A 25,666-nucleotide genomic window follows, 5' to 3' on the forward strand; every position below is an offset into this window, starting at 1 on the left:
CTCTAGGGGGCTCCCTGGAAGAGCCGGGCAGCTCCTTCCGCGCCCCCGCCTAACAAGAGAACTGAGCATGTGCCGGCTTCCCTCCTAGTCAAGAGACATACGTGCTTCCGGAGGCATTTTCCAGCAAAGGCTTGAAAGCTTCTCCGCTCTTTCCACGGTGTCCGGGTCAGCCTTTCTATCAAGCAAAGAGGCTGCAGGGAAGTCTTGGACTTGGAGATCCAGATGTGAGTCGGGGTTCATTGATGGGAGTCGGGGGATTATCTCCCGTGCTGGAGACTCGCATGGAGACATGCAAAACTTCCATCAGGAGTCGTGGGAAGGGGTGGTGGTGGTCCCAAGTTCCCCTACCACCCCTGTGCATGCACGGGCCAGGCAGCGGAGAAAGCAAAGCTTCGGATTTTCCTCCAGGAAGGGGAAAAAAAAAAACAGGGTCGCAGAGAAGAGGATTTACCCTCCATTTCGACGGGAAAAGCTCTGGATGGGAGGGAGAGGAGGAGTGCTTCCAAGTCAGCCTTGACTCCTGCACAGTTTCCTCCATATTTCTTGGCCCCGTTTTCAGAAAGGGGTTCGCCTCGCCTCCTCCTTAGGCCGAGAGAAGCGAGCGTATAAAGACTGCAACTCCGTGTGCAAGAAGTTGGGTGCAAGGTATGCAAGGATTGGAACTTGGTTTCCTGCCTTTCTCCACTGACCGGTTCTGCCACCCGGTAAATGAGGAAGATGTAGGAGGGAGGTGCTCCTAAGATATGATTGGGCAAGCGTTTTTTGTCAAGCTTGGCTTTTGTAAAGCCTGGGTGTTGAAAGCCTAGTTGGTTTATTTACGTATTAAGTGGATTTAGAGAGCCCCTGTATCATTTGCTGTTTATGGGACAGATAGTTGGTCTTAACTATGCAGCCATAGAAATGATATTAAACTGTCTATTGTATTAAATAAAATTAACGTTAGCCATAGAGAGCCATTTGGTTCAATGATGAAAGCACAAGGCTTGAAATCAAGAGATTAACTTCTAGGTCTAGTCCAGACTTTGGCATGAAAGCCTTGAGCCCATCCCAACTCTCAGCCCAATCTACCACACAGGGCTGTTGTATGGGAAATAAGAAGCATTATGTATAATTGCTTCCTAGAGTAATTTATAATAAAAATAATACAGAAGACATGAACATAAAAAATTAAATTTTAATAAAAACTAGGAGGCAGAAATCAAAAGCATATTTAAATGTATTTTTCTAATATATTGATAGACATTGACATCCTGAAGGGTTCTCTGCAATTTTCCCCATATGTAGAGAGATCAAGCTTACTAATACGTTCCCTCCTCCACCATTTCAGACATTGGTAGGTTCATCCAAATCTGTCTTTTTTTTCCTTCTGTTCCCCCTTCCCTTTTCTCCCTTGATAAGGATGCTCAGTAGTCAATTAATCACCCTAATAAACACCCTGAATTATTTCTTTTCCATTTCAGGTGTGTAAGCTGGAAATATTTTCTGGTTCTTCTGAAGTTTTAAGTATCTTGTCTGGGAAGAGAGCTGAATGGCCTTGGAAAATTTCACCAGACCTCTTGTGAACAGAAAGACCTGCGGAGATCCATGGGTCCATTTTGGAGCTGTATTAGAGACCAGAGAGAAGATGGAGGGACAACCTCCAGCAGATGCCGAAATTAGAAAAGGCCCTCCAGCTGCTCAGCCTTGGAGCTGTGGGAGGAATGGGGCAATGAATCCTGGGCAGAAGAGCCACGAAGAGGCATCCAACAGTTCAGAGGTCCAATGCTGTCACTTCAGAAAAGTGCAGTTCCAGGAGGGGAGCAGTCCCCGAGATGTTTGCACTCAGCTTCACTACCTTTGTCGTCAGTGGCTGCAACCAGAAAAACACACCAAGGCTCAGATGCTGGACCTGGTGCTCCTGGAACAATTGCTGGCTGTGCTTCCTCCAGAGATGGCAAAATGGGTGCGGGAGTGTGGAGCAGAGACCAGTTCCCAGGCAGTGTCCCTGGCTGAAGGCTTCTTGCTGACTCAGGAGGAGGAAAACATGGAAGAAGAGTTGCAGGTGGGAGAATGTAATCATGGCAGCTCTAAAGGGGATTTCTCTGAATTTGTCAATTCTTCTCTGGCAGAATTTTCTTGGATTATTAACTCCTAAGGGAATTTGTTCTATTCTATTCTTCCGGAGGATGTATTTGGGTCAATTCTTTCACTCTGTTTAGAGTTTCAATAATGGACATTGAGGGCTGCTAGTTTGAAGGTGCCCTATGATAATTCATTCCTATCTCTATGCTCTTCCTTTGTTTCTCGTATCACATCATGTCCAGAAATGTGTGGAAGCTGTGACTGAGTATCCCAAGGGGAGGAAAGATTCATTCAGATCTTCTCAAGAGCTGCTCTTCAGGGAGAACTTCCAGGAAGATCAAAGTCAAGACGCTACGCAAGGTAAAAAAAAAAAAAGCTCTTTCTATGTGAAGTGAGGTTTCAACATTTAGCTGATTATTTCGCTTCACTTTACTGGAGTGTCTCTCTTTAAAAATCTAATTCCACTATTTTTATCTTTCTCATAGAGAGTAGAAAGCTGACCGTGGACTTTTTAGAATCACCTCTTTGTGCTGGAGCTGAACCAGTACTTCAGGTAATGAGGAGAAACATTGGAAATGGTCCATAAATCTTGAATGGATTTCATTTTGTTCTAGAGTTCAATGTATAAAATTGCTTTTTCTAAGCAATACAAATTTGACATCTTTCTTCTTTGCATTGGGTAGACCAGGATGGCCCCAAGGGCCGGATCCAACCACTTCACGGGCCTTGAGTGTGATACCCCTGTTCTAAGAGGATCCTTTGTGAGATGCCTTCTCCACCCATCCTGCTTCACCATTAGATTTCATTGACCAGACTAAAAAACATATCCATTTTTGCCTTTTAAAAAGCGTCTTTGGTACAACCATGACCTGATGATTGAGAATCTCTATCGACATATAGAGTTCTGTTACAAGCTCTTCCAATTCCTTCGTGAAGGTTTGGAGGTTGGCTACGTTTCTCCCTCAGTGGATAAAGTAAGCCATTGGAAAACATGTGAGGTGGGTTTTGCCAGTATTTTGCTCTGCCCATCCTAGGAAGAATGGGAGTCACTGATAAGTAGTGGATTTAAGACCCAACTATCAATTGACCAAGAATAGTTTAATTGGTTACACTGTAAGGCATTCCAGATACTTCCAGCTTGATCAAACATGGTTTGGTTGTGCCATTAGCCAAAAGCGGTGAGATCTTATTCTTAATTCTGCAGAAGATTCTCATATTTTTTTTTCAGTGGATCTGTTTCCTAGAATTGGTGGAGGAAATTATCCCATTTTTCTTGGGATTCTCTGTTAATAAGGAACCTTGTGTCCTTTTTCAGGATATTTTTTCTTTTGAGGAAGTGGCTGTGTATTTCTCCGAGGAGGAGTGGTCTCAACTGGATGCTGACCAAAAAGCACTCCATGCAGAAGTCATGCTGGAGAATTCCAGGAATCTCTTTTCTCTGTGTAAGAAACCCTTTCTATGATCACAAACGTAGAGTAGGGCCTTGAATGTTATTTCTGATTTTTTAAAAAAATCATTTATTTACAGTGCATTCACAAAGTATTCAGACCCCCTTCACTTTTTTTCAATTTTGTTATGGTGGTTCATGATTCTACAGTTATTGAAATGAGTATTTTGTATTTTATGAGCTCAAAACATTAAAAAAACTATTTAATAAGGGAGGCTATGAAGACTTCAAATATTTCTTTGAATAAATTTCCTTCGTTTATAAAGTCAGCTTTGTCAAATGGTTAAGATACCAGGCTAGAAAATGGGTAACTGTCAATAGTAGTTCTGCCTTGGGCATGAATGCTGGCTGGGTGACTTTGGGCCAAAACTCTCTCAGTTCAACCCATTTCACAGAGTTGTTGTAGGGAAAATAGCAGGAGAAAGGAACATTGGGTTTGTCTGCTACCTTAGTTATTTACATAAAGCAAAGGAAGGATATACAGTGCATTCAGAAGGTATTCAGTCTCCTTATTTTGTCAATTTTGTTATGCTGCAGCCTGATTCATTTTTTTCTCATTAATCTATGCTTGTTGCCCAATAATGATAAAGTGAAAACTTTGTCATTTTAGAAATGCGTGTAAATTTATTACTTTCTAGCCTGAGATCTTAACCTTTTCAACAAAATGACTTTATGGAAGAAGGAAATTTATTGAAAGAAAACCTGGAAAACTGCATAGCCTGGCTTTTTGCATAAAGGAAATTGTTTTTTTTTTTTAAAAAAAATAAGTTTCTGCTCATGAAATGCAAAATACTCATTTCATCAAATATATTAGGAAGAATCTGAGGAAGAGGTTGAATGTACTGAGGAAGGTTCTTGTTACTAGGATTCAGGATTCCCTCCTGAACCTGGTCACTGGGTTCCTGATGGCCCTAAGCTGCTAAGCAAGACTGGATGACCTCTGAGAGGGTTGTTCCCTTCTTGGAGATATGCCCACTTGTATACTGACTTTGGCATTAGCCTAAGTTGAGGGTGGGGAGCTATTTTCATCCAGAAATTCCCTTTGGCTTTCAAAGATTCAGCTCTGCAGACAAGTGGAGCTTCGACTTTGGCTGAAGTTAGGAAGTGCTGAGTATGTTCTTGCCCTAGCATGATACATTGTCCAATACACTTTGGGAGTTTGTGGCACCATGGAATTGTCCCAGGAGAAAGATTAGGTAAGGGCTGTGATCTAATCCTTTTGTATGGGGATCATTAGGGATGCACTTGGAAAAGGGTCTTTGCTATAATCTTTGTTTGGATTCTTCATGTTTGCCCACCAAAGACATGAAATATATTGATTATTTGTTGTCTAAATTTCAGAAGAAAAGGTTTTATTGTTCCTTATTTTTGCAACAGTTCTCATTTTTCTTTTTCAAGGCTTTAATGGGCAAGAGAATAAGAATTGCAAGGAGGAACACCAAGCAATCCATTCGAAAGGGGAGGAAAGGAAATTTGTAGATCAGATGCAACCAAAGAATGATGAAACAAAGCAATCACAAAGTGGAATTAAAAGAAGTCTTCCTCTTGTCAATTGGCTTCCTAACCATACAATGATTGATACAGAAGAAAGACCATATAAATCCATGAAGTGTGGAAAGTGGTTTAATAAATCCGATCATCTCATTTCTCATGACAAGACATATTCAGAAGAGAAACAATTTACCTGCATGGAGTGTGGAAAGACCTTCTCTTACAGTTGCTATCTTATAACCCATCAAAGGATCCACACAGGAGAACGACCGTATAAATGCACGGAGTGTGGGAAGACCTTTACTCGTAGCAGTCATCTAGATTGCCACAAGAGGATCCACACAGGAGAGAAACCATATCAATGCATGGAGTGTGGAAAGACCTTTACTCATGGCAGTCATCTTAATACCCACAGGAGGATCCACACAGGAGAAAAACCGTATCATTGCATGGAGTGTGATGAGACCTTCTGTTATTATAAGACTTTTATAATCCATCAAAGGAATCACAGAGGAGAAAGTCCTTATATATGCATGAAATGTGGAAAAACCTTTACTTGTAGCAGTAGTCTTAAATCTCACAACTTGATCCACACAGGAGAGAAGCCATATCAATGCATGGAGTGTGGAAAGAGCTTTAGGAAGCGTGGTAATCTTAATTCCCACAAGAGGATCCACACAGGAGAGAAGCCATATGTATGCATAGAGTGTGGGAAGGCTTTTAGTCAGAATAGTAATCTTACCTCCCATAAGAAGACCCATACAGGAGAGAAACCATATGTGAGAAATGATATAAGTTTGCTATAGTTATTCCTGCAAAGATAAACCATATGGACTCCATATTTAGCCTAAGAACAAACCAAGATAACATATTAAGTAACAGGTCTTATTTTTGACAAAAACGTGTTTATTCCTGATTTTGCAAGAACATTGTTGGCAGGGCACATAATAATTTTGGGTCAGTGGGGGATTTTTAGAAGAGACATTGGGGATTTTTGGAAGGTCACCCAATGTTTAGTGAAAGATGTCAAATGATATGGGGTATGCCCAGTGTTATTACTGGAATTAAAGGGGAAAACCATGTAGGACAAACTTTCCTGGAAACAGATTCATACCCCACCTCTGACCAATGAGATTGCAGAATATGATAACAGAAAGAGATGTTAGACCTTTGGAAATTGTATAAAAATCTTGTAAGATTGGAAACTTGTCTATCAATATCTCTTGACATTGGGATTCCACTTTTGCAAAAGTTTAATAAACAGCTCTGAATTTGTTCCTAGCTTTCTTTGTCTTTTTTATTTTTCTGAGAAATGGTGCCCGAACAGGGACCTTCTGAAATATATTAAAAGGGTTTTCCTTTTATGTGGTTTTCAGGAATAAGACTTTCTTTCCCTCCAGAGGACGACACACTCTCCTTTTGGTAGACACCACCACTGAGTTCAGTGTACAGGAGGTGAAGTTTTCGGCCTCATAAGGGGGAAAGCTCTTCTACCCGGACAGAGAGACCTGTGAACAAAAGGGCTGAGCAACCCAAACGATATCTTGGTGCACCATCACTCGTTAGTATTTGTTTTTCTTTTCTCTTGAGGAACAGAATTGCTGTGTTTGGAATTGAGGGGTCTCACTGGGTGATTTATAACTCCTTGAATGATTGAACTGTGTCTATGATATACAGTGTTAGGGAGAGAAACCAGATGTTTTGAATGAGTGGCATATTTTTCTTTCTCTAACTTCAAGGAGGGAGTTTTGGGTTGTTAAGATGGAGCCCCAAAATGTGGTGTTTATGTCTAAAAATGCTAAGACAAACAGAAATCCCTTCAATTCTGCCAAATTCTCCATTGGGAGAAGTTACTTATTCAATGGAAAGATCCTTGGATGAGTGCTTATACGAAATGTTTAAATAAGGTATTTAGATAGAATACTGTACTGGAATCTGGCCAGAGTTTATTTTAATTGCTCCAAATTATAGGTGCAATAAATATGGTGAATCTGATATTTATTGGATAAATGCATTAAAAAAGGTTTTGTTAAATATGGAATTGGAAAAACAACTATCATATGTGGAGCCCTGGTACCATGTACAACGGTCTGATCCTTTTCCTCCTCAAACAAAACAAATATTGTATGAGAAGGAAGAGGAAGATCAAAGGTAGGATCCACTTGCATATGCCATGTGCCCATGTCCTCCTCCTTATAATCAAGAAGCAGTAGAAGAGGCTGTGGAAGGAGGGGATGTTTCAGCTACTAAGCAAGCAATCAGGAGTTAAAAAGGGAGTTGGATACAATGGAATTAAATGCTGAAGGTCAACCAACTACCTCTTCAGGGTCTGTAACTAGATCCAGAGCCAAGAAATAGAATAGACTGCATCCTTTAAGAGAAATGTCTAATGGAATGTCAGATACAGGAGCACCTGTTACTACTTTTGTAAATGTACCTCTTACACCATCAGATTTGAGGAAATATAAAATGAATATGCCATCTCTACTGTCTGATCCTATAGTTTTGTCTTTGGATTTGTTTCTAGGTCCTAATACCTATACATTTGTAGAATTACAACATATACTGGGTCCTGATAAAGCGTCGGAGAGCAGTGGAGAAATTGAGGCCTTTTTGTGAAGGATCATACCAGGTGCTGTTAACCACTGAGTCTGCTGTGAGGACCAAGGAGAAAGGATGGACACCTTACTCTAGAGTTAAGGGACCAATGGATCCCTCTCCGGTTGAAGATTGAAGCAAGACTTTTAAAATCATACACATACAGTTTACATATACATATAGTTTATGTAGCAGCAGCAACCTCGAGGAGGAGATAAGCATGGCCAAGCAACCCTTTGGGAAAGCTGGTCTGCGCCGGGCTGGATGCTTGCCCTCCATTTCCCAGGGCTCCAGGCAGTCCATGCCACCATCCAGGGTCCTCCGTGTGGCCTGAAAGGGATGGCGAGGCTTCTCTGGTGGACGAGGCTTTGCTACTCGTCCTGGTCTGGTCTTGCTCTGCTGGAGACCTCTGGATCCCCCCTCCCAGCCTTGCCTATCCCCCTCACAGAAGATGGAGGATGCTGCTGCTGCATGTAGAAGCACGGAGGAGAAAGTTTGCAAGAAGCAATTTCCTCCAAGTCCATCTTTTGCCTTGAAAGATCTCTGGAGAGGAGGAAGGGTGGCAGGTGAGTTGCGTGAGGGAAGACTGCCCCAACAAGCCAGCATCTTTACTATACACGACTGGAAACAAGGATTTCCTTTCAAAAAGGGCCAGCCTCCCTCATGCAGGACTGAGGAGTGCTGCTCCCCTGCCACCTCCTCTTGCTCTCCAGAGATCTCTCAAGGCAGAAGTTGGAGGAAACTGCTCCCTGCAAACTTCCACACCCATCAATATCCTCTTCCTCCTCTTGCTTTGCTGAGACGGGTACCGGACAGGGAAACAAACACCAACGGTGTCTGAGATTGGGAGAAGACCGTCTCCTTTGGCATGCTGTTCAAGCGCCCACACACACACCAATCCAAGCTTGGAGACTTTTATCTACATCTGAGTTTGCAAACTGCCAATGCCTGGGCTTGAGAAGAAGGCAACAAATTTTCCCCAACTTGAGTTAGCCAGTGCAACTTACTCCATCGTGAGCCAGCTGTCCAAAGTCGGCTGTGCCCAGTGAGTGGTAATGAACCGACCATGCCCACCCAGCCAGTGTGAGTTGTCATAGTCTTATATGCAACTGACCCTTTGAGGATAACCATAATACTGATGTGACCCTCAATGAAATTGAGTTTGACACTCCTGCTTTGCACCATCCCCATGAACATGAGATCAAATGCTTGACAACTGGTTCATATTTATGCCAGTGGGATTGTCTTGTCTCAGGCTATATTTATCTTCTCAAAATACCTGAGATAAGGAGTTAAACACTACAAAGGCTTTCATACAAAATTTCTTTATTGGATTATATCAGGCATCCTCAAGGTATAACTCAGAGTTATGTTGAGATTCATCTAATGTCCAATCTTTGCAGTGTCTTCATAGTGTGAAAAGATAGTTATCTTCATCCCATAATGATACAGCAAAGGAAGACTCCAGCAGGTTGCTGGGGTCCAAGTAAGAATGAACAAAAAACTCCCCCTAACCCAACCAGAGGTCAATTCAGTGACCAATCAGGATTACAGATGTGACCACATACATGAACTACATCTCCCATGAGGCATTAACTACATCTCCCATGAGGCATTCCCTTAAGGGGACAGCTCTCATTCCCAAACTATATACTGTCTAACCAGCACAGGGATCATATTCAGCAACTTTCAGTTTCTCCTGACAAATAGATTGATAGAGGTCAGGAGGACTGGCTCTGGGATGTGTAGATCACCATACTCACAAATCACAGAAAACCAGCATGGGTTTGTTGAAAAGATTGTGCCAAAACAATCATTTTATTCTTTGACAAAGTGACTAAATTAGTGGTTCTGTTTTAGGCCCTGTACTCTACAATATCTAGATGAGGGAATAGAAGGGGAACTCATCAAATTTGCAGATGACACTAAGCTGTCAGGAATAGCCAATACCCCAGAAGACAAGTTCAGAATCCACAAAGATCTTGACAAACATGAGGAATGGGCCCTATCCAAGAAAATGAAATTGAACCAAAAACCCAAAAGATACAAGTGCAGATTAGGCGAAACCTAGTTCGAAAACAATAACTGTTAGAGGAACCTTGGAGTCCTAGTGGACAATCACTTAAATATTAGCCAGCCAATACAATCCTTGATTGCATAAACAGAGGCATAAATCAGCTGAAACCTTTGCATAAACAGAGACATAAACCAGCTGAACCAGCTGTTCCTTTGAGGCTAGTGGCAGGGCTCAGTGTGATGAGTGACATCACCCACCCATTCACATGACCACGCCTATCCAGCCAGAGAACCTGTTGTTAAAAAATTTGCAGCCCACCACTGGATCAGAAACTTCAGGCTTTCAGAGGATCGAGCTACTTTGAAAATATTTATTCAAATATTGTTCACTGATGGTGAAAGGGCAGTGGTTTTGGTTTTGTAATTCTTATGTGAATTTTTTTTTTCATAATGGAAGACTGACAAAATTAGTCAAGTGGGACTTAGAAGGAACTTTTATATATCAATAAATGGGCTGAAAAGAATGGAGGTAGAATGAGAAGTTAAAGCCATTTTTTAAAAATCACATTTCCCCCTCCATCCTTCCTTTCACTAATTGTAGCTAAATCTCTTTTTTCTTGCACTGTCCAAGTACAGCACCTCCAAGTACAGACTAATCTTTTCAAACCACTGAAATCTTCCTTACTTTTGACTAGAAAAAAAATATTCTTTTACTCCAAAGGTCTTAAGGTTCCTACTCAAATTTCCTGAGTAGTATTCCCTACTCAACAACAAAAATAAAACTTCATGTCTCTCTCTCTCTCTTTTCTTTTTGCTTTGTGCTATTTATATTTATTTTTCAGTAGGTGCCTTGCTTCATTTTGTAATTCTACATTTTCACTAATCACATATGAGTCCTTTTTCTCCATCATGGTGCCTTTTTTTGAGGTAAAAAAAAAAATTAAAGGTCAATTTTTAAAAGGTTGAACTTTCTCTTCATTTTGGTACTTTCTTTCAATGCTTCTTTTTCATTGGGATCTATGGTTATTATTATTACAGGCTGACTTTAGGGTTTCCAAGCCTCCTTGGCTGCCCAGAACATGAATTTTAAAAGGCAGCTATAAGAATTGAACTCACTAAAGAAAAACCAATACAAATATTAATTTCCCTCAACTATGTGTCTCTGCCAGCCCTGTGACCTCCCCTCACTTTAGGGCTGAGTTTGCCATCAGGCACAAGACACAATATACTTTTCCTCTAGTCACTTATAAGACTTTATTTTCCCAATCTTCATTTCTACATTGTGGCACCTTATTTTGAGGTAAACTTTTTTAAAGGTGCTCAAGTTTCTCTCCATTTTGGCACTTTTCTTTTGATGCCTCTTTTTCATCTATTCTTCAGGATTATTCTCATTATTACAGGCTGTATTTAGGGTTTCCAAGCCTCCTTGGCTGCCCAGAGGAATTAATTTGAAAGGCAGTAATTGAAAAAGAAAAACCAATACAAATCTTAATTTTCTTCAACCTGTCGCTTTCCTCCCTGTGTCTCGCCCTGATCTCCCCTCACTTCAGGGCTGAGTTTGCCACAAGACACAGGCTGGGTTTCTTAGAGAGACTTTCGTTCCTTGTCATTTGACCGCCCTGCCATTTCTGACAGGATTTTGCTCCTTTTTGATGCCTTCGGGAATCCCTTCAGAGAAGCTGCTCTCCAGGAACCGGATTTTTGAATCTCCACAGAGATATTCTCAGTCTTCACAAGATTACAGGCGTTTCTTAGAGATTAAAAAGAGGCAAATCTATAAACTGACACCTGCCGGAGAGGCCACTTCCTTTCTAGATAGGCAATGATAGAGGGAACTTTTGCTTCGAGTTTAATGCCTATCATCATCCCAGCCCCGCATGGAACATGACGTCGTGCGCCCTTGAAGGGTCTTCTCGCAATGCGCACAGGATCCTCTAGGGGGCTCCCTGGAAGAGCCGGGCAGCTCCTTCCGCGCCCCCGCCTTACAAGAGAACTGAGCATGCGCCTGCCTCTTTCCCAAGTCAGTAGAGCTGTGTGGTTCCCGAGGCATTTAACAGCAAAGGCTTGAAAGCGTGTCCTCTCTTTCTACAGTGCCCGATTCTGCCTTTGGGTCAGCCTTTCCAGCAAGCAAAGAGGCTGCAGGGAAGTCTTGGACTTGGAGATCCAGACGTGAGTCGGGTTCATAGATGGGTGGCGGGGGATTATCTCTCGTGCTGGAGACTCGCATGGAGACATGCAAAACTTCTATCAGGCTTGGAGTCGTGGGAAGGGGTGGTGGTGGTGGTCCCATGTTCCCATGCCGCCCCTGTGTGTGCAAGGGCAAGGCAGGGCGGAAAGCAAAGCTTCGGATTTATCCACGGAGGGGGGGAAACAAGGTCGCAGAAAGGACTTATGCTCCATTTCGACGGGAAAAGCTCTGCATGGGAGGGAGAGGAGGAGAGGTCGTCTTTGCAAAACAGAGATTTGTGCCTCCAAGTCAGCCTTGACTCCTGTACAGTTTCCTGCACATTTCTTGGCTCCATTTTCAGAAGGGTTTTTTCCTCGCCTCCCCTTTCTTCGACCTAGAGAAGCGAACGAACAAAGGCTGCAATTCGTGTGCAAGGGGTAGGGTGCAAGGTGTGGAAGGACTGGAACTCGGTTTCCTGCTTTCCCATCTTTCCCCACTGTCACCAGTTTGGTTCTGCTGCCCAATGAATGAGGAAGATGTTGGAGGAGGGCCAACAGGCCAGTGTTTTTTGTCAAGCTTGGCCTTTTGTAAAGCCTAGGTGTTGAACTTCCTAGAATGGTTTATTGGTGGTGCAGTGGTTTGAGTGCATGCTACTTCTGCTGATTATTGGCTGCCAGCAGTTTGGCACTTCGGGTCTCACCAGGCTCAAGGTTGACTCAGCCTTCCATCCTTCTGAGGTGGGTAAAATGAGGACCCAGCTTGTTGGGGGCAATAGGCTGACTCTGTATACAAACTGTTTAGAGAGGGCTGTAAAAGCACTGTGAAGCGGTATATAAGTCTTAGCGCTATTTACTTATTAAATGGATTTAGAGAGTACCTCATGTCAATTGCTGTTTGTGATCTGGGACATTTATGATTTGGATTGTGCAAATTGTTCTTAACTATGCAACCATAGAAATGATATTAAACTGTCTATTAAATTATATGAAATAAAATTATAGTTAGCCATAGAGAGCCATTTAGTTCAAAAATGAAAGTGCAAGGCTTGAAACCAAGAGATTAACTTCTAGGTCTAGTCCAAACTTTGGCATGAAAGCCTTGAGCCCATCCCAACTCTCAGCCCAATCTACCACACAAGCTGTTGTGTGAGAAATAATAAGGAGCATTATGTATAATTGCTGCCTAGAGTAATTTATAATAATAATACAGAAGATATGAACATAAAAATTAAATTTTAATAAAAACTAGGAAGCAGAAATCAAAAGCATATTTAAATGTATTTTTCTAATATATTGATAGACATTGACGTCCTGAAGGTTTCTCTGCAATTTTCCCCATATGTAGAGAGATCAAGCGAACTATTAAATTCCATCCTCCACCATTCCAGACATTGGTAGGTTCATCCAAATCTGTCTTTTTCCCCCCTTCTGTTCCCCCTTCCCATTTCGCCCTTGATAAGGATGCTCAGTAGTCAATTAATCACCCTAGTAAACACCCTGAATTATTTCTTTTCAATTTCAGGTATGTAAGCTGGAAATATTTTCTGGTTCTTCTGGAGTTTTAAGTATCTTGTCTGGGAAGAGAGCTGAATGGCCTTGGAAACTTTCGCCAGACCTCTTGTGAACAGAAAGACCTGCGGAGATCCAAGGGTCCATTTTGGAGCTGTATTAGAGACCAGAGAGAAGATGGAGGGACAACCCCCAGCAGATGCCGAAATTAGAAAAGCCCCTCCAGCTGCTCAGACTTGGAGCTGTGGGAGGAATGGGGCAATGAATCCTGGGCAGAAGAGCCATGAAGAGGCATCCAATAGTTCAGAGGTCCAATGCTTTTATTTCACAAAAGTGCAGTTCCAGGAGGGGAGCCGTCCCCGAGATGTTTGCACTCAGCTTCACTACCTTTGTCGTCAGTGGCTGCAACCAGAAAAACACACCAAGGCTCAGATGCTGGACCTGGTGCTCCTGGAACAATTGCTGGCTGTGCTTCCCCCAGAGATGGCAAAATGGGTGCGGGAGTGTGGAGCAGAGACCAGTTCCCAGGCGGTGTCCCTGGCTGAAGGCTTCTTGCTGACTCAGGAGGAGGAAAACATGCAAGAAGAGTTGCAGGTGGGAGAATATAATCATGGCAGCTCTAAAGAGGATCTCTCCGAATTTGTCAATTCCTGTCTAGCAGAATTTTCTGAGATTATTAACTCCTAAGAGAATTTGTTCTATTCTTCCGGAGGATGTATTTGGGGCAATTCTTTCACTCTGTTTCTACTTTCAGCAATGGATATTGAGGGTTGCTAGTTGGAAGGTGCAATATAATAATTCATTTATATCTCTGTAATCTTCCTTTGTTTCTTGTATCACATCATGTCCAGAAATGCGGGCAAGCTGTGACTGAGTATATGAAGGGGAGGAAAGATTCATTCAGATCTTCTCAAGACTTGCTCTTCAGGGAGAATTTCCAGGAAGATCAAAGTCAAGACGCTACGCAAGGTAAGAAAAGCTCTTTCTGCGTGAAGTGAGATTTCAACATTTAGCTGGTCCTTTCGCTCCACTTTATTGGATTGTCTCTCTTTAACAAATCTGCTTCCACTATTTTTCTCTTTCTCATAGAGAGTAGAAAGCTGTCCTTGGACTTTTTAGAATCACCTCTTTGTGCTGGAGCTGAAGGATTAGCTGAACCGCTACTTCAGGTAAGGAGCACAAACATTGGAAAAGGTCCGTAAATCTTTTTTTTAAAAAAAAAAAAACAAGTTTTATTAATTTCAGAAACAAACAAATCATCATCAACCATTACATATTTGAACCTTTTTCCATTATAAATTTTACAAGTCAGATAAACCTTATCTTATACAATACAATTCTATTTTAAACCATTTCTAAATGAGCATAAAAACATCTCTTGTCCTCTATTTCTTTCTGACTTGATTATCGTCATTCTCTTTCTGTGTTTCTAGAAGGTTTCACCAATACTTCTCAAAAACATAAACAGACACAAACAAACATATAAAAATCTTTTAGTAAAGTAACTTGGCCCCCATACCTCTCTTTATATGGGCTTTAATTATATTCATGCTCATCTTACAGATCATTACCTATTTTATTTACCATTCTGTATCTTCTATATATACTTCTCCACACATTTCACTCTTCATAATTCTATCTTATTCAATCCATCTTAATTTAAATCATTATATTTGTATCTTTTGCCCATCCTTTATTATCCCTCTATCTCATTCCTTATAATGAAAAAAAAAAAAAGAATTTCTCCTGAAATCTCTAATCAGAGTATGATGCCTTTCTATCCTCTCCCTAAATATTAGATTAACATTTAAAATAACACCTAATACCCAATCTGATTCTGCTTGGTACATTCTATCTATTAATTTTTACTTTTAATAACAATAAAAACAGAGTAATAAATCAAAAATGTTTAAATACATAGTATCCTCCTAAATACATAGTTAAATAATAAATCTAAATAATAAATCTTATAGCATTCTCATTGCCTTTCCCTTCAATATTTTATTACATTTTAAAAATCAATCATTATTAAACATTTCAACATTTTAATTTCTTATTAACTCTTAAGCCATTCTAATTTTCTATTTCTAATACAAATATTACAATACCGTCTTATGTACCTTGCAAAATCTTTTTTAAGAAAATTTATACTTCACCCTTTATCCCTAAAAAAGATTCCTCTTTTCCCATCCAATTTTAAAACTTTGTGGCTTTTCTCCGCCTTTCCCCTTTCTATCTTCCCCCACCAGATCTTCCTACCCCCTTCTTCTAACCTCTGTCTTGCTGGCATCCCCTCTCCGCTGTATTCCTCCTTCTCTTGTTTGCTATCATTGTATTTATTTTGCATCATATTTTTCTCTTTCTTAAATGTTTTTTTAGATCTTAAGTCCTTCATTTTCCTCGCTTTCTTCCTTCCTTCTTTCTTAGATAAATTTTGGGATTCACCAAAGATGGTGTCTTCGTCCTCTTCTTGTTGTTGTTCCATCTGTCGCATTGTCTGTTCATAGTTAACCAGCGCCATTTCTAAAAATAAAAAGCTTTTTCCATACCATCTTTACAGGCTGCTTTTGTTTGCTCATATTCATCCCTCAGTTCCTCAAAGGAGAAAGCCATTATAAATCTTTTCTTTTCTTTTTCCCTCTTTCTTCTTACTCCAACCAAAATATTCCAAAAGAAAAGTAAGACAATCCCAAAGTCCACAATCCTCAATCAATCCAAGCCAAGCCAAAATTTCCTCTTTCTCTTCCAGGGGTAGTATCAGACAAAGGAAAAAGAAAATCCAAATCTGTGTTTTGAAGCCTTATTAAAATTTTATTTCTGTCTCCAAATCCTTAAGGCATCTCCTCCAACAAAATCCAACCAGATAAATATATTTTTTGTCCTCTCCCTTCCGACTATCCCATAAAGCTAGTTTTACCTGAAAAGAAAACAGGTTTCTCAATATCCGTTTGTTAATTCCGTCGGGGGAGAGTAAACTTTCCTTTCAGCACCTCAGAATTGCCGCTTACTTTCTCTTGTGGAAAGAATCATCCAAAAAGCCATCACTTCCAGGAATTAAATTAAATATATCTCAGAGTCCTGGATCGACCAAGAAGACTTTCACTTTTAAAAACTTTCTCCTCTTCCTCCTCGCATACTTGCCCAGCTGCCGGCTTCTTTGTGGCGGCCATTACGGACCGCCGCTACGCCGTCTTGGTAAAAGGGGTTCTGCCGGCCAGGGAGGGGGTCTGCAACACCCCAAACCCTTTTCCGGATCTCCCCTACCTTCAGCTGCCCCTGCAGGCAGCCTTGCTCCGCAGCCTTTCGGATCGGAGCCCCATAAGCGGCTAGCGCGGCAGGGATCGCGCAGCTTCGCGAATCCCTACCGCTCGCAAAGCCGACAAACCGGAAATCCGTAAATCTTCAATGGATTATATTTTGTTCTAGAGTTCAATGTATAAAATTGCTTTTATGTATACGTATTTGACATCAGGTCATTGAACATTCACACTCAGCTTAGCCTCCCCTCTTCCTTTGAAGGCAAGGGTATCAAACTCAATTTTATTGACAGGTGCCTCAGGACTGTGATTGACCTCATGGGGGTCCAGGCGGGCATGGCTATCTGAGAGGGCATGGCTAGTTTGACGCCACTCCCTAAACTGCTGCTTCCTCTTCACATAGGGTAGACCAGGATGGCTCCACGGGCAGGATCCAACCACTACACGGGCCTTGAGTTTGATACCCCTGTTCTAAGAGGATCCTTTGTGAGATGCCTTCTCCACGCATCCTGCTTCATCATTAGGTTTCATTGACCAGACTGTTGTTAGCATCAGAGCGCTTCTGTTTCCCAGGGTTAGTCTCACATACCATTACAAAAACATGTCCTTTTTTTGCCTTTTAAAAAGCATCTTTGGGACAACTGTGACCTGATGATTGAGAATCTCTATAGACATATAGTGTTCTGTTACAAGCTCTTCCAATTCCTTCATGAAGGTTTGGAGTTTGGGTATGTTGGTCCCTCAGTGGATAAAGTAAGCCATTGGAAAACATGTCAAGTGGGTTTTGCCAGTATTTTGCTCTGCCCATCCTAGGAAGAATGGGAGTCACTGACAGGGTAATGGATTTAAGACACAACTATTAATTGACCAAGAATATTTTAATTGGTTTACACTGTAAGGCATTCCAAACACTTCCAGCTTGATCAAACATGATTTGGTTGTGCCATTAGCCAAAAGCGGTGTGATCTTATTCTTAATTCTGCAGAAGATTCTCATTTTTTTTTCCAATGGATCTATTTCCTAGAATTGGTGGAGGAAAATTATCCCATTTTTCTTGGGATTATCTGCTAACAAGGAACCTTGTGTTCTTTTTCAGGATATTGTTTCTTATGAGGAAGTGGCTGTGTATTTCTCCGAGGAGGAGTGGTCTCAACTGGATGCTGACCAAAAAGAGCTTTACAGAGAAGTCATGCTGGAGAATTCCAGGAATCTGTTTTCTCTGGGTAAGAAACCCTTTCTATGATCAGGAATTTAAAGTAGGGCCTTGAATGTTATTTTTGATTTTTTTTAATGATTTATTTACATTGCATTCAGAAAGTATTCAGACCCCCTTCACTTTTTTCAATTTTGTTATGGTGGTGCATGATTCTACAGTTATTGAAATGAGTATTTTGTATTTTGTGAGCCGAAAACATTAAAAAAAACTATTTAATGAGGGTTGTTCCCTTCTTGGAGATATGCCCACTTGTGTACTGAGTTTGGCATTAGCCTAAGTTGAGGATGGGGAGCTATTTTCATCCAGAAATTCCCTTTGGCTTTCAAAGATTTGGCTCTGCAGACAAGTGGAGCTGAGACTTAGTTTGAAGTTAGGAAGTGCTTAGTATGTTCCTGCCCTAGCATGATACATTGTCCAATACACTTTGGGAGTTTGTATCACCATGGAATTGTCCCAGGAGAAAGATTAGGTAAGGGCTGTGATCTAATCCTTTTGTATGGGGATCATTAGGGTTACAATTGGAAAAGAGTCTTTGCTATAATCTTTGTTTGGACTGTTCATGTTTGCCCATCAAAGACATGAAATATATTGATTATTCGTTGTCTAAATTTCAGAAGAAAAGGTTTTATTGTTCCCCTATTCTTGCAACAGTTCTCATTTTTCTTTTTCAAGGCTTTAATGGGCAAGAGAATAAGAATTGCAAGGAGGGACACCAAGCAATCCATTCGAAAGTGGGGGAAAGGAAATTTGTAGATCAGATGCAACCAAAGAATGATGAAACAAAGCAATTACAAAGTGGAATTAAGAGAAGTCTTCCTCTGGTCAATTGGCTTCCTAACGATACAATGATTGATACAGAAGAAAGACCATATAAATCCATGGAGTGTGGAAAATGGTTTAATAAATTCGATCATCTCATTTCTCATGACAAGACATATTCAGAAGAGAAACAATTTACCTGCATGGAGTGTGGAAAGACCTTCTCTTACAGTTGCTATCTTATAACCCATCAAAGGATCCACACAGGAGAACGACCGTATAAATGCATGGAGTGTGGGAAGACCTTTACTCGTAGCAGTCATCTTAAAACCCACAGGAGGATCCACACAGGAGAAAAACCATATCAATGCATGGACTGTGATGAGACCTTCTGTTATTATAAGACTTTTATAGTCCATCAAAGGAATCACAGAGGAGAAAGTCCTTATATATGCATGAAATGTGGAAAAACCTTTACTTGTAGCAGTAGTCTTAAATCTCACAATTTGATCCACACAGGAGAGAAGCCATATCAATGCATGGAGTGTGGAAAGAGTTTTAGGAAGAGTGGTAATCTTAATTCCCACAAGAGGATCCACACAGGAGAGAAACCGTATCAATGCATGGAGTGTGGGAAGGCTTTTCGTCAGAGTAGTAATCTTACCTCCCATAAGAGGACCCATACAGGAGGGAAACCATATGTGAGAAATGATATAAGTTTGTTATAGTTATTCCTGCAAAGATAAACCATTTGGACTCCATATTTAGCCTAAGAACGAACCAAGATAACATGCTAAGTAACAGGTCTTATTTTTGACGAAAACATGTTTATTCCTGATTTTGCAAGAACATTGTTGGCAGGGCACATAATAATTCTTGGGTCATTGGGGGATTTTTGGAAGGTCACCTGTAGAGTTGTAATTGCAGGAATGTTCCAATCTCGGATGGCAAACCTCAGATAAAGAATGTTTCCAAGCAAATACAACTCAGGCAAACAAAGTCACTAATCTATGGATAAAGGAGGATTAGAGAGGGGAAGTAGACATATGTTAGACTTAACTAGAGATAATTAATTGTATGGATTACTGTACTAAACAGTAATGAAAGTTAAGCAGTAACCAAAGTTAACCAATGATGGAGGATAACTAAAAATGTATATAAATGCAAGACTATACTCCAATAAAGATCATCATAATTCAGTTGTGCATGATCAACTCGACTGCCTCGACATTACAACAAGTGGCGCCTGAACAGGGACCCTCTTACTTCGTCTGGCAAGGATTTGGTGCACCTTCAACCCTTTGTGGTTTCTTCAACCATTTGGTTTCTGTAAGTATGGGGTCTTCGCTTTCTGAGGAACAAAGGAAGCATGTAGATGAATTAGGCTATTTGTTGAAGAAAAATAATACCGAGGTACCACAGAGAAATTCTTAAGGCTGGTCCAGGAGATTGCAGCTCAGTGCCTGTGGTACCCAGAAAAGGGGTCTTTAAGATTAACTGATTGGGAACGTATTGGGAAAACATTGCATGCTGAACCTCGAGCAAAAATAGAAGTTTTGCACGTGTGGCATTTATGTAGGCATGCAATTGAAACATTTGGTTACAATGAACTTTCTCTTTTAACACCTCCACCTTCACGTTATACTAATGCTGTCATTTGTCCCCCTTCTTCACCTGAATATATGTCTTCAATTCCCTCAGCTCCTGCAGATACAGGGCAAAAGCCTCCTGACTCTATTGTTCAGTCCTCTTTTCAGAAAATGTTTGAGAATTGTATAAAGGATGCCTCTGTCTCAGGAACAGAACTTGCAGAATTACTGTCTGTTTGTCCAGTACAATATCATCCTGGTCAGGGGCCACAGCTTGGACTGCAAGTAGCAGAATGGGAGGGTCTGCCTTATCAGATCTTAAGAGAGTTAAAAAAGGCAGTTACAGACTATGGGATTAGTGGTAATTTTACAAGAGGACTTGTAGAAGGAATAAAAAATGGTTATACAATGATCCCTGAAGATTGGAAGCAAATATTTTGCATGATTTTAACATCCATGCAATATGTGGTTTGGGAGAGTGAATATATGAGACATGCTCAAGCTGCTGCTTTAGGAGGAGGAGGAGCATATACAGTTGAGCAGCTATTTGGTTCTGGACTGTTTGGTACAATTCCTACTCAAGTTGTTCTTCCTCCAGCTACGTTAACTATTGTTTCTGAATGTGCCTTTCGTGCTTTTCTTAAGGTACCCCAAGCTGGAGAACCTAGAGCAAATTTTTCAAACATTCGACAGAATGCCAATGAGCCTTATGCTGACTTTGTTGAGTGTCTGTCCAAAGCAATTAGACAGCAGTTTGATCAGGAAGCTGCTGGTGAACTTCTTCGCCAGTTAGCTATTGAAAATGCTAATGCAGATTGTAAAAGAGCTTTACAGCCGTTAAAGGCTACTGCTCATTACACTCTGGCAGATATGCTGCGAGTCTGCCAGGATATTGGATCACAAACTTATAAAATGCATATGTTAGCAGCTGCTATTCAGAAAGGACAGCGACCAATTGGTAACTGTTTTAAGTGTAAGAAGCCTGGCCACTTTCAGAAAGACTGTCGTTCTACACCTTCTATGCCTCAGAATCGTCCTTCTAAGAAGTGCCCTATTTGTAAAAAGGGATTTTATTGGGCCAATCAATGTCGGTTTCGGTAAGGAAACTTGCCAATGGGTGTGGCACCCACCCAGAATCCAAAGCGTGCCTTTCCCATCACTCTGACTCCTCCAGCAGTCTCTCTCACTCCTCCCCAGCCACAGCCGGTAGCGCTGGGATCGATTTAATCACTCAAGAGGAAATTGAGTTTAAATTTCCCATGGAAGTTAAAATAGTTCCATTTCAATTTAAAGGTCCTCTTCCTTCGGGATTAGTTGGCTTAATTTTGCCTCGTTCTTCTGCACATAAAAAGGGCTATTTTGTTGTGCCTGGGGTAATAGATTCAGATTACACTGGTATCCTCATGATTCAGATTTGGGTGAATCTTCAAGTTCTTCCTTGTAATTCTTCTGTTGCTCAATTGCTTCTTCTTCCATATGAAATTCCATCTCCTGGTATAGGTAATCGTGTGGATGCAGGATTTGGATCAACTTCTTTATCTGTAGGCTTACTTCATCAGCTGAACTCCTCTCGTCCTTTGTTAACGCTCTTCCTTAATAAACAACCATTTCAAGGGTTACTGGATACTGGAGCCGATGTTACTGTCATCTCCTCTTTACAGTGGCCAGTACAGTGGCCAAAAATGAGTTTCTTCATTGTGGGGAATAGGAGGTTCTACAGCTGCTTGGCAGAGTGTTCAAGAAATTAATGTTACAACATCTGCTGGTAAGTCTTTTTTCCTACAACCATACATTCTAGATATTCATACTAATATTTGGGGCCGTGATATCCTTTCTCTTCTTAATGCCCATTTGATTCTTGATGATGGCTCTTCCTCTTAAATGGCTCTGTTCTACGCCGGTTTGGGTGGAACAATGGCTATTATCAAGGGAAAAACTCGCTGCTTTACAACAATTGGTTCAAGAACAATTGGCTGCTGGTCATATAGAACCTTCTACTAGTCCTTGGAATATTCCTGTTTTTGTTATAAAAAAGAAAAATGGGAAATGGCGTTTCCTTCATGATTTAAGAGAAATTAATAAATGTATCCAACCCATGGGTCCTTTACAATGTGGTCTACCAAATCCTAACTTAATTCCTAATTTTTATAAGTTATTGGTAGTTGATCTTAAAGACTGCTTTTTTACTGTACCTTTGCAGCCTCAAGACAAAGAAAAATTTGCAATTACTGTCCCAGTTTTTAATAATAGCATGCCCACAAAACGATATCATTGGCGAGTGTTGCCTCAGGTAATGCTTAATTCCCCTACACTTTGTCAATATTTCGTGGATAATGCCCTTCAACCCTTTCGGAATAAATTTTCTTCCTATTTAGTCTTATCATTATATGGATGATATATTGATAGTAGCCCCGGATTTTGATGAATCTAAGTTGTTAAAAGAGTTAACGGATATTGTGGCACAGCAGGGATTGTATATAGCTTCAAGACAAAATTCAAAAGGTAGAACCTTATACCTACTTAGGACATAGAATGTTGCACAAGTCCTCCATTCCAATTCTTCCTGAATTACAAGTACAGAAACCATATACCTTAGTACAATGGCAAAAATTACTTGGCATTATTAATTGGGCACGCCCATTCTTCTACATTACAACTGGTGATATGTTGCCCTTATTTCAGTCTTTGAAGGGAGCACAATCACCAGGAGATCTAGTTGTATTAACTGATCCTCAAAGAACATGTCTTCAAGAAATATTGAATAAGTTTAAGCATCGATATGTGGACAGGATAACATCCTTAACAATAGGACTTTGCTTAGCGATTCTTCCCACTGCACCCTTACCCACGGGATGTCTTTATTCTAATGCGTCCCCGCAAGCGGTCAACATTCATGAATGGATTAATTTGTCAGCTACTCCGCCTAGAAACATTTATCCTTATCAATCAGCATTAGAGGATTTGATTATTAAAGGTCGTAAACGAGCCTTACATCTTACAGGACAGGATCTCATTAGCATAGCTTTCACTCGTACAAAAGTTGAACATGAGCATTTGATGATGATTTCAGAATCATATCAGATAGCCTTTTCTCAATATGTGGGAAACTTGTTGTATTCTTTACCCAAGGATCCTAGAATAGTGGTTACTACTACTTTAAATCCGCCTTTTCTTCCATTTTTGTGCGAAATCCTATTTCTAAAGCTCTTACAGTCTTTACTGATGGATCACCTACAAGGGGTGTGGTTGTCTGGCAGATTCAACAACAATGGTATTCTAAATTTACTGCCACGCAGACTTCAGCTCAACGTGCTGAGCTGGCTGCTGTGATTTTGGCTTTACGATTGTTCAATGACCAACCTATTAACTTGATCGTTGATACTCAATATGTGTATTTAGCTATGCAATCTCTTCCCTTTTCTTATTGTGCTCTCTTTGGATAAGAATTTGTTATCCTTGTTTTTATCTTTAAAGAATAGTTTGGAAACTAGCTTGTATTCTTTGTATGTAGAGCACATTCGAAGTCATACTCCCTTTACTAATGCCTTGACTGAAGGAAATCGGAAGGCAGATGAATCCTTAAAGGATGTTGCGTCTTTGTTTGCTGATCCTGTTGCTAGTCATTCTTATTTTCATCAAAATGCCAAATCGCTTGCAAAGCAATTTAAAATTTCATTAGCTCAAGCCCGGGATATTGTCCGTGCTTGTCCAGCTTGTCAGCAACTGGCAGTTCCCTTTCCAGTGGGTGTCAACCCACGAGGAACCCAAGCTAATCAAATTTGGCAAATGGATGTAACTCAATTTTCAACCTTTAAGCCATACTGTTATCTTCATACGTCTATTGACACTCATTCACACTTCCTTTGGGTTACTGCTTCAAAACATGAACGTACTTCAGATGTTATTTCTCATTGCCTATCCTCTTTTGCTGTAATGGGTCGGCCTTCTCAGTTTAAAACTGACAATTGCCCCGCTTATATTAGTAAGGAATTTCAAACCTTTTGTCAGAAATGGAATATTACTTTAGTGCACGAAATTCCTTACAACTCTCAGGGTCAAGCTATAGTTGAGCGAGCTCATCGTACTTTTAAGGCATTGCTTCAGAAACAATTACAAACTGAGTTTGGCCCTTACCATCTGCGAAAGATTCAAAATCTCATTGCTGTAGCATTATATACTTGGAATTATTTAACCTTTTTAGATTCTCTTGCAGACTCACCTGTTAATTTGCATTTTCGAACTACTGAATATTTAGCAAGGCCTTTGGTAAAGTATCGCCAAGCTCCAGATCCAACCTGGAAAGGCCTACACCGCTGACCACCTGGGGTCGCCATGGAAGATCCTTCTACTTGACAAGCAATGTGGGTTCCAGCGCACTGTGTTCGTCCGTATCATGGTATGGCATCAGGGCCTTCACAACCCGATTCCGGATTTCAATCTTCATCTGAACACGGAAGTACGTCTTCCAAGGTCAACGCGCCCGCAACCATCACTTGGGCCCAGGTTAAATCTACTACATATCAAGCTCAACAACAACTGCAACAGGCCTCATTACCTCAGACTCCTGAAAATCTTGTTGCTGCTGTTTTTGCTATTATTACTGCTAATTCTGTTACCATTTTACTTTGTATTTTCTTGTTTATGGTTAATGGTGTTTCTGCTCAAAATGTCACTTCTGTGGTTCGTCTTAACCCTAATTTGTGGGTTCGTCATGCCCAATACATGTTTATGACCCATGGCACAAATATTACTTTATACTATGAGCCCCCAATGGCATTTGGTCAAATTTCTTTTACCCCTAACTTGATCATGTCTTCTACATTTATTGTTTCACAACTACAATCTATTTCACACTCCTGGCTATTTTCTACGCCCGCTATGCAATTGAATTCTGTCCGTTGGCGTTACTTGAAAGTTAGTCAGTTTACAAGGGGTCAGTGTTTCTGTTGTCACGCTAAATACACTTGACTTCAGAATTGGTCTGATTATGATGCTGCTCAGCACATATTAAAAAAGCTAGGGAATTATAGTTATTGTTCTGACTACTATTGGTTGTCAGGTACCTTTAATTCTTCTTTGCATGGAATTAATATAGCTCCTGATATGTATCCTGACAATTTTCCTATTTTTAATGCCTCTGAACAATCTAAGACAGGATCGATATGCGCTGGTTGGCAGCTTAAGGATCCTAATATGTGGTTCTTTTTTGATAAATATGCTACTAATGTTCATCCTCAGAATTATCAATGTGCAACTATAGGTTATTTTACTCTACCTGTTCAAATAGGTACGCTCCCATCAACTCGACAGCGGCATTCCTCTCTGGGGCCTACATGTAATGATGAAGTCATTATTGACACACAATTGTCTTCTGGTTCTACATTTGGCCGTGCATTGGCAGGGGCCGTTACAGGAGTCCTTTAGGCTCTTATCCTGGCATAATTGCTCAAGAAAACAGATTATCTATTCTTGGTCTCACCTGCAGACTTGAAAAATCCATCAATGCTACCACTGCTATTATTCGTGATTTGCAGCATGAAATAGAAGACTTAAATCA

At 40.7% G+C, this 25,666-nt stretch overlaps 1 protein-coding gene across 1 annotated transcript; it reads left to right on the forward strand.

Annotated features, from left to right (window-relative positions):
• Window positions 1–70: 70 nt before the first annotated feature.
• Window positions 71–19,416, forward strand: LOC113427073 (uncharacterized). The gene is made up of 12 exons (XM_087954116.1): window positions 71–224; window positions 1,461–2,041; window positions 2,304–2,421; window positions 2,547–2,614; window positions 3,377–3,503; window positions 4,907–5,804; window positions 11,705–11,782; window positions 13,369–13,882; window positions 14,140–14,257; window positions 14,378–14,457; window positions 17,642–17,768; window positions 18,434–19,416. Exons 2-12 carry the CDS (start codon window positions 1,529–1,531, stop codon window positions 19,246–19,248), a joined length of 3,456 nt encoding a protein of 1,151 aa, XP_087810242.1. The 5' UTR covers window positions 71–224; window positions 1,461–1,528; the 3' UTR covers window positions 19,249–19,416.
• Window positions 19,417–25,666: the final 6,250 nt, after the last annotated feature.

This window comes from Notechis scutatus, chromosome 2 (genome assembly GCF_049901735.1).
Source record: "Notechis scutatus isolate UNSWTSFEM ecotype Mainland chromosome 2, rNotScu1.2, whole genome shotgun sequence".
Taxonomy (NCBI): domain Eukaryota; kingdom Metazoa; phylum Chordata; class Lepidosauria; order Squamata; family Elapidae; genus Notechis; species Notechis scutatus.

Bases quoted from the DNA above. Each gene is read 5' to 3' on its own strand.
- LOC113427073 (XM_087954116.1), top strand. From the start codon at position 1,529: ATGGCCTTGGAAAATTTCACCAGACCTCTTGTGAACAGAAAGACCTGC. The intron at 11,783-13,368 runs GTGAGTCGGGTT...GGAAGAGAGCTG, and splicing joins TTGGACTTGGAGATCCAGAC to AATGGCCTTGGAAACTTTCG. The intron at 17,769-18,433 runs GTAAGAAACCCT...TTCTTTTTCAAG, and splicing joins CAGGAATCTGTTTTCTCTGG to GCTTTAATGGGCAAGAGAAT.